Here is a 10,020-nt window from a genome sequence, read left to right on the forward strand (position 1 = left end):
ACTAATCAGTTTAGATTTGAGAAAAAAGGTAGATGGACAAACAAAGTTACCACAGAGCAATACCATCAAGATATTCAAACACAGTACAGGACAAGTCTGACAGAGAAAGAAAACTAATGAGAGATGTGTTTAAAGACACCAGAACACCTGCTAAGACACTAGTGAATGACTTAGCCAAGTACGGAATTGCAATCTCAAAGAAGACAATCACTGGAACCCTGCACAGAAATGTACTGTGAGGTGACAAACCAAGAGACACCTTCAAGCCAGACTGAAATATGCAAAGGACAACCTGGAGAAAGATTATATGTACTGGAAATGTGTCCTTTTGTCAGATGAGACAAAACTAGAGCTCTTGGGCTGCAGAAATGCTGCTTATGTTTGGAGAAAGAAATAAGAGGTGTATAACCCAAAGAACACCACTGTAAGCTGTACACCTTTATGTGTACAATATAAAACTATTGTCCAGTATATTGAGATGAGCTGTAACTCTGTCAGGTTCTAAATAAAGTATTCCTTTCAACAAGATGCACAGACACCTACTTCTCCTCAGTTTTTTTTAATTAGCAGGCTGGGTGCAACCTTTGTTGTAGTGTCTCATGACATCAGACCCAACATCAGTTAACATCCCATCAGTTAATATTGCTTTACCTTGTTTTTGTAGAGGAATAAATGATCGGCCTATCAATGCAAATGATTCCACTGGAGTCTGCACAAATAAAATGTAAAGCTGTAACAATTTAATCTGATGCCTTCCAAAAAACCCACGTTGAGCGCAGTGGTCCTGTGAGTAAGTATAACAATGCTCGCCGTGGTATTGGTTTGCAACGGCCTGCATTGTGCAGCTCAGCGTGACTGTATAGAGTGTCCTTATCTCACCGTCTATCTGTAAGAATCCATTACAGCAGGCAGCACCTTGAGATGAGCTGAACGGCACCAGCTACCTTTCGACCCACCGCGCACCTCTCGAGTGCCTGGGCAACAGCGACGAGCGTGTGTCTTTCTCTGCTCATTGAGCTTCCTCTACTCACCGACCAGACAGAAACTCGTACAGCATACCGCGCTTCTCTCGGAAAGTGTGGCCTTGGGATGTAAAAAGGCTTCTTCACAGCAGCCAACAAAAGCCTCTCCACTGGAGGCCAGAGAGATGAAAGATGATAGAAAGAAGTTAAATTCTCAACGTGTTGACCCTGACTGAAGCTTTTTAGCTCTGCGAGCAGTCGTCAATCATCAGCTGCAGTGAGAGCATTATAAAATAATAAAACTGAATGTAATCCAATGAAAAAGAAATATTACCAGCACACAAGAAAGCACCTTGTCATAAAAGCTTCTTTGGCTAAATCGAATGTGCCTAAATACAAACGTTTAGGTCTTACATGCCAAAGAGTGCAAGCAAGCTTTACTAAAAAAGGACAAAAACAGAGCAGCATTTCTGACTTGAACATGCATTCAGCTGCCAGAGGTTGGCCTTAGAGGCCAGTAAGTAAGACCAGCTCCCTCTCTGGGAGGAGTGAAAAGACAGGAACATATTTTGCTGGAAACCTTTTTACATATGGACATGTATGCAAATGTACTGGCGTGCACACACACACACACACACACACACACACACACACACACACACACACACACACACACACACACACACACACACACACAGACCCATGTATACGGAGTAGATGGGAGATAGAAGCAGGACTGCACAAAGTGAACCTGTGATAAATGTGACATCCAATCCATTATAAACTCAGAATAACAGAGCCTGTAGTCCTTTTGGTTTTTTAGATCAGGCCTAGCATGGCATTTGCTCAGTGTGGCTAATGAGCTAGCCTCCTGCTTTACCTCCCTATACACCAGTGCAGCCCTGTGACGTCAGGTTACCTAGCAACCCCTCTTCTGAGTCGTCAGCAACATTTCAGTGGGATTTTCCCAAACATGTGAAACACAGAGCTCAGGCAACATACATATCACCATATAAACATCCCAATGTGTAGGAGCAAAAACACGACCAACATTTCTTTTATATTGTTCCTCCCACAGAGAGCAGTCTCTTTACCCATTATCATCTAAATGGGTAAGGTAGACAGGAGGACACAAGCACGAAACCCCCTCACCGATATCAGTACTGTGCATAAGAAGAGCACAGGCACGCACACGTCAACAAAATAATGGCAGGCTGGCCTGGTGGATATTATTTTTGGTGCAAAGGGGAGAAAGCAGTGTTTGACGTGTGGCCCGGAGGGGGAAGGAGGAGGAGGGGGGGAAATGGCGTCAGAGCCCACCTGTCAGCAGAGCTAAACAACACCATGGCAACAGCCTAATGCTGCGAGGGGATGAGTGACAGCCGGTTTGTTGGGCACCGAGGAAAGGAGAAGGGAGTCCGAGCACAGGCCAGCCTGACACAGCAGACTCGGGGAGCACATCCCACCGCTTCAGTTGTTTTGTTTTCTCAAGGCTCCTGCTGACACAGCCACTTCGGTGCACCTGCCAAGGCTATAAGCGTGGCCCTATCACAGAACTGAGCAACAATGCTCTATCCCCGGAAATGTTATTCGCAGATGAAGGTCAGCTCTCCCGCCCAGAAATCTGCACTCACGTCTTGTCGTCAGAACAGGCTCGCTGAATAAGAACACGCCTTATGTCATATATCATTAGCCATGTGGCCCCTCTGGACTAGGTAAGAAAAACCCAAAGAGGAGATACCGATATAAGTTTTGGTGGAGATTGAACAGAAAGTAGAGAGCACTTAAAGTCAAAGCACCTCTTAAAACTGTGTCCCAGAGATTTGCTTCATCATATCTGTATGCTACATTGTCACCATTGGCCAAAACAGGAAAAAAAAAAATCTAATCTTGACATATTTATGCAGGGGCCAGGTCACAGAGGGGAGGTGGGGGTGTGTCTGTCGGGTATAAACAGTTGACAGTCCAAGACAATGGCCTATAAATTGCCCCTCCTCCATCATTGTTAGCACCCATGCAAGTCGATGCTGGGTGGGAGTGGTAGGTCCAGGGGTACGTGTCTGTCTGAGCCTCAGACAGACCAAACAAGGCACGTCTAAGAGGAGAACATGTGGCAAGTTTAGCCAGTTAAAATGTAAGGTTTACAAGCTGCTGTGAGGCATTGCACTTTTAAACATTTTAAAAGGTCTATTTTTAGACAATTACAACCAGGTATGATTTACAGCTAGACAAAGCAAATCCCTTCTTCCCAGAAAAGAAAAAAGTACAGCAGGCCTCAAAATTACAGGATGCAATCCTCAACTCACCCCCAGTCGGTTTAAGAATAGATCAACATCTGCCTACACTGTTCAACAGTATGTACTTCTATCTTATTGGTTACAACAAAAACAACAACAACAAACAGAGAAAGGGTCAGGGCTGATATAGTCACTACAGTTGTGTTTCCTCCTTTATACCCCCCCAACAGCAAACACACACACAGCAGTTGTCATGTCATGAGAAGCAGCACAGCGGATTGGCTTTGATTCTCCCCTCCCCTTTCCTCCCTGCTCTCCCTTCTCGAACGGGCTCTTTGCGCGTCATTTGATTTTCTTATTTAACAACCAACCCTGAAAATGCGTAGGAAGAAAGATGTCTAAATATAGACACAGCCACAACAGCTCGCACCACGAGCGCGCAGCAAACTCTCTCCAACACTGTGAGGAGACAAAACAGAGTGACGCTTTGCTGTTTGCATTACATAGAGAGGTGATGAAAAAGAAAGGTAAGGGCACAGGCTGCTTTTATGGAAAGACTTACAGCATCAATGTATATATCTATATCTCTCTCATATATATATATATATACATACATACACACACACATATACACACATACATACACCTCAGAACACACCATTTAAGGCCAGCGTGCACGAGCAAAGCACTTGATATTAGGGTGCATTTGTTTTCCAAGTTGAGATTCTGTTGGGATTACGGCTCAGGAGCAAACAAGGTGCTAAAAGGCAGAGCAAGTGGATGCGTGGATGCAATAAAGCAAGAGTCAAGCATACATGAAGAGCTACAGTAAATGTAACAGAAGCACCACGAGAGGCAGACAGAGCCTAAGCCTGAGTGGGATTAACGTGTGAAAAGTGAAGTACCAGTTAGCACTCCATTTGAGAGGCCAGTATCATTATCCTCTCACTGGCAAGGCAGAACCCCCCCCCCCACAAACACACACACACAGTTCAAGTGGAATAATAAAGCTCTCTCAATGAGAGAATAAAGTGAGTTCAAGCTGCTCTTGATTGCACTCCAGTGCAATATGGGAAAGATAACCCTTTCGCACCACAAGCGTGACAACTACTCTGACCTCACACAGACTGCTCAAATTCAACACACAAATTAAAAGTACTCGCAGCTCCAGCAGGAACGATATCCATGCCTCGCTGCAGAACAGACCTCCTCTGATATGACGGTTGCATGGTGGAGTGCTTGCTGGAACTTTAGAACCATGGCATGCCGCTGCAACCACTGCACGCCCCACCTCATCAGACACATCTCGCGCACGCCTGGAAAAGCAACACCTCTCACACAATACTTCTTAAGAGTCATTTGAAATCTACGACCAATGCACTAATCCACTTACTTCTAAGAGACGGGGAACGTAGTAAGAAGAATCTAACAGAGGGCCCAAGTGAGAAGTGAAACTACACAATGAAGGCAAGAGGTGGTTTCAAAAGAGCGTGCCAGTAAAGCTGTGGGAAGTAAGACCGCTGATCGGCAGAGGATCCCTAATGCCCTCCTCAGCCTGAAAGACATCTAACCCTAGCGGCGTTTCTGGCACGATACATTATCATGATTGAAACATTATCATGCCCGTCTGATAACCCTACTAAACCAATCCTTCATGTTACAAATGGATGCTTTCTGAAGAACACACCCAGAGAACAGCAAATAGGACTTCCAAATGTCTTCTTCAGTTTGTCTTGAGTTTTTCGGAGACAGAAAACTATCTATATCAGCAGACCGCAACTGTATTCTCCCCTCCTGCCAAAGATCTCTGCTTATCTTTAAGATTTCATCACATCAGTCTTTTTTTTCCCCAATTCTTGTTACTACCCCATTTGTTTTACTGTGTAGGAAGCATCCAGTTTAAGAAAAGCATGACAAAATCACTCCAAAGTCTGCTAACTCTCTAAAAACGGTCTACAAAATTAGAAAATAAGGACAAATAAAGCAACTGCAACATTTGAACAGCCTTAAAATCTTGTGCTAAAGGATCCATTTAGGCTGGCTTGGCATAGCAAACACAAACACAGTCATTGCATGGCAAAGAATTATACAAAGGAACCCAAGAGGTGACTGCACGTTTCCACTAGAGCTGTGATCTAAGATATTACGAGTCACGTGTTCTCAGACAAGTCGATTGTTGTCAGATTTTTTTATCTTTATGCTGCCACTTGCAGTAACAACGCAGCGTGTATGAACAGCTGCACCGTGAGCTCACTGCCAACTAGTCGCTGAAGCAGTTTAAACAATCAAAAGTACAGCTATAATCAGTGGAAATAAGAAAAAATACAATGACACACACACACACACGTACAGCTGAGGCATAAAATCAGATAATGAAACGCAGACTGATGCACTTTTTATCTCCCCTTCAGGACTCGTTTGATTTCTGATTCTGATCCTACAGCAGGAAAGGATCCTGAAAGCTTGCGAGGTCTATAAAGCAGCAAACTTTGACTTGAAGTAACCACATCCACTGCTTCCACTTCTGACTTTCAGAGACAGCCCCTAATAACGGTCTCATAGGCACAGGAAAGAGACCCAGGAGCCTTCAAGAAACATGTGAGAGCGGCACGGCCTGTCCATTGTCATATAGAACAATGCTGGTGCAAAATGTGTCCACATGACAGCATTTCTCAGGAAGTACTCTGCCAGATCACATCCTGTTCCAGAGACAAGGTATGCATGACCACAGATGAAGAGGGGGTGAAAATGTGGAGCAGGATTCGCTTTGTACTCTTTGTTTTGAACCCGTTTATCTAGCTCAGCTCAGGCCCATATTTGATCATATACACACACACACACACACACACACACACATATATACACACACACACACACACACACACACACACATATATATGGTTTTGGGTTTCGGCTGGGACCGAACAGAAAGGCTACAAATATCCAAACTGATTTGCTTTGTTTGCTTTGGTTTCATTCAGTTGAAGAATTTGAATGTTCTTTTAAGACCAGGCTTCTTTACTCGAGCCTGTAAAAATTTGTTCCTGCACAGAATAGCTGCCAACTCGCACCTGATGCCTGTCAGCCAGCGAGGGAGCAACCAAATTATTTTATAGAGATTCATACAGTATTCTCAAACTGGATAAAAAGCTGCAGCTGAGTCCATAAAACAGCTCAGTCATTTCTCCTTTGCCTTTGGGTAAATTATTACCCCCCCCCAGGCCTTGCTGGTGATATTTGTATTTGTGATTCTAAGAGGTTACGGACACAGTGTAACCTGTCGTTTAAGGGGCTTCTTCCTTCATTAGCAGCAATTCTGGACCGCGCTAAGTATTTCTAAAAAGTAGCTCATTATATCACTGTGAGGCTGAATAGAAAGCAATACTTTTTTTTTAATGTAGGGCAACAGCCCAGTTGTTCACGGGGTGTTTGGTTATAAAGAGATAAAAGAGACATGGATAATTGATAGCCTCTAGCCAATCAGGAGTGAGTATTCCTTTTAGCTAAGGTACAAGGCTTTAAATAAACCATGAACCAGAAAACCCCCATCATCTATTATGTCTCCAGGATGTCACTGTGACATTTGAAGGCTTTGAACTTGTAATATTCAACTGTTTTCCACATCTTCAAGCCTCATCAAAATATACTGTCTGTATCAGCCATTTATATGCCACAGCACCCCCCCCCCCCCCCCCCCCCCTCCTCTTCCCATCACCCTCCTCAGCAACATCCAGGCCTGAGATTTTTAAAAAAAAAAAACAACTGGCCCTTTTGTTGAAACGACTGCAGAAGAGAGCTATATGTATAACCCTGTTTCGCATGTATCAGTTATCATTATGTGGTAAACCGAAAAAACGCACTCCCCCGTCCCTCATTTGAATTTTCCTGAAACATGCGAAGTGAGAGCAATATAGCGTGCGTCCTGTGCTGACGCCTGCACGCCACCAGGCATGACTTCTCCACCGTGCCGCCTGCTATAGTAGGGTATGTTGCTCCAAAAGAGCAACGCGCAAAGCAATGTCAAGTCATCCCCGCACGACGTAGGTGAATCGGCATCCAGATGCAGGAGAGCAGCAGCAGCAGCACACCAGCCTTTGCCTGCTGGATGAGGTTGGGGAGGGGGGGTAACCACATGGATCGCGTCGTACATTTGTATTTGTCTCACAGGCCCCACTGTATGGAGGCAAAACCAAGTGCAGAGCGCCATACACGAACATATACATATATCTATATAAATAAAAGCCGTGAGTGTCTATTGAATGTGTGCCATGAGGCCAGGCTCAATACAGCTGCACGGCACGGTGCTGGGAACTATCCAAGGAGCTCCGGGCAAATAAAGAATATTCTAGAGGGATAGTAAAACCCAACGGGACAAAGCAAAACTTCATTATGAGCTCCTTTTATTGTTTTTTTTTTATGTTTATTTTTGAGTCACCTCTACACAGCGAGCCAGCAGTAGCCCGTAAAGCGACAAAATGTGCTCGGCTCACTGACACTGATAGGGCGCCTCAGCCAATATTCAGCCTGGGAGGCGGACATAGCGCTGGGGCTTCATGACTCCGCAATTTGGCTATACTGCTTTCTATCTCCGGACGGGGCTTATGCACGGAGCCCGTGCTCGGGAGGAGGAGGAGAGGGGGAAGCTCATTACCTCTAAAGTTCGTATTTCCTGCTGTGTGAGGTCGTTGGTGGCGGCGCATTTGGTGCGTAGCCCCTGTAAGCTGGAGATGGAGATATCAATCATATTCTGGATCAGTTCGCACTGATGTAGCGCGGCCATCGCTGCGCCACCGCCGCTATCCCTCTCCGGCTGCTCATCACTCTCGACCATCTTTCCGCCTTTAGCAGACACACTATCCATTCCTCGGCATTGGGCACGGCTGGAAGGGTTGGAGTCAAAGTGTTAAGCTAAAAAAATGTAAAATAAAAATAAATCAAACATATGCAGCAGTCCGGCGACGCAGCGACCTATTGTGGAAGTTAGCTGACAGCAATTGTCCCCAGCTCCGAATCTGGAAAAAAAAAAAAAAGAAAAGAAAAGAAATGGAAGCCCTGTGTGCAAACAAAAATGTTGACAGAGATGAAAATAAGGTGCTCGACGGTGACCCGGGTCCAAAGTCCAGTGAGGCTCGACTGAGAGGATACTCAAAGCTTCCACCGACACAGCTCTGACAGAGGCTTCCACCGTCTGTCAGCTGTTGGGAACATCATGGAGCGCGGTGCAATCTGGGAAATGAAGTCATATGGGTTACACCAACGTGCACTCCTCTGTCGTTCGTTAGTTGCTCACGCAAGAAAGCGAATGAAGAAAATGAAGGTTTTGAGAAGTATTAAAGTAACTTGTCTTCATCCGGGTGTCCTCCTATTTATTTTAATTTATTTTTTGTTGTATAGCAAGCTAGGAAAAGCGTATTAATAATACAATTAACGACGGCTTAATTGCATTAAACAGTTTTGATATACTGCAGGCTGATCCACTGTCACGTGCTTACTGGCACTTATCAGGGTTTTTGTTGTTTTAAATGTCCGTGCTTCTCCTATTGTGACCATTTTTCAGCTGGGAGAAGATTAGTATGCAGGGTCACAGGTAGAGAAGCCTAAATCCAGGGGCGATTCTAGGATGAAACATTTAGGGGGGGCTCAGCCTCCAATCATAATGTAATGCATACAGTACACGTGTCTGTGTAAAGGCCGTTAGGCTCAACAATGTTCTCCAGAATTTTTCAAAGTAAGTTAAAGAACTATTTGTAGAAAAGTGAGTGAGAGGAGAAATGTGCTGTTTCAGTCTCTTAACCACATAAAGACAGTCCATCTTACTTACGCAACTACTTATCTCTTACTTCTACTTAAAAACCTCAGTGTGACTGCACTGTAACATCACCACATCAACAACTGTGGACATTTAAATCTGTGTTAACTGTAACCTGTACCCACTCCAACAGATATCCATTGGTATCCATTCAGTAATACCAAAAAATATTACTTTACTGAATGAATATTACTTTACTACTGTGATTTTTTTAGTGCAATTTAGGGATGCTAAGTACCCCCCCCCCCCCCCCCCCCCCCCAAATAGGCCTAAAATCACCAATATACCTAGATAAATAAAGATTATGTAAATGACTTTGTATAGGTCCTACCTTGTAACAGGAATGATCTTTGTGTTTCAAAATGACTTGACACCATTCATGATAGATATGTTTGACAGATTATAGGCCAGCAGGTCATTTTTAGCAAATAGTGGAAATCGCTTTTTGGCAGCAAAGTAGATAATAAAGCAACTGCAAAATAATGCAAAATATACTGCTGTGGTGCTACGAGGACGTCCAGGCCTCAGCATACTCCCACTTTTTCTATTCTGATTGCAGATCTGTACAGAGAGGCAGGGCAATTCTAGAGTAGCTTTGGACACCAAGAATAATCACCACCTTTCACCTCACTTGCAGCTCCATACACTGTCATTATACTGTGCGGAGCAAAGCTGATGCACCAGAAGAACTATTTGGATAGGAAATTTAGCAATATGATTACAAGAGTGCCGACTAGTATATCCCCACATTCTTTGTATTTACATTTATTTAAAGACTGTGAATCAGTGCTGAATCCTCAGCTCATCAGATCAAGCTCACAGACTGTAGGCGACATCATAACTGCATAGTGAAATATACAAGGTGTACTTTGAGTAAAAGTGAGCTTTACACCCAGAGAATAAAGGATATGTGCATATTTAGTACACTTTTATATGCATATTTGGCACAAAAGAGACTAAAAAGTGATTTTATTGTCATCCTCACAGAGCATCGAAAGCCATAGGATGCATG

At 44.0% G+C, this 10,020-nt stretch overlaps 1 protein-coding gene across 5 annotated transcripts in view; it reads right to left on the minus strand.

Moving 5' to 3' along the window:
* ksr1a (kinase suppressor of ras 1a) overlaps positions 1–8,400 on the minus strand; it is a 31,066-nt gene extending 22,666 nt beyond the window's left edge. For all 5 annotated transcript variants that reach the window (XM_085469739.1, XM_085469742.1, XM_085469740.1 and 2 more), the window contains exon 1: positions 7,851–8,400. In XM_085469739.1, coding sequence (XP_085325865.1) covers positions 7,851–8,060 — 210 coding nt within the window. In that variant the 5' untranslated portion in view covers positions 8,061–8,400. The remainder of the gene's footprint in view (positions 1–7,850) is intronic.
* Between the last annotated feature and the right edge of the window lie 1,620 nt (positions 8,401–10,020).

Source organism: Copadichromis virginalis, linkage group LG10 (assembly GCF_057382275.1).
Source record: "Copadichromis virginalis isolate Kocher_CV1m ecotype Utaka linkage group LG10, C_Virginalis_male_GT1.1, whole genome shotgun sequence".
Lineage (NCBI taxonomy): Eukaryota > Metazoa > Chordata > Actinopteri > Cichliformes > Cichlidae > Copadichromis > Copadichromis virginalis.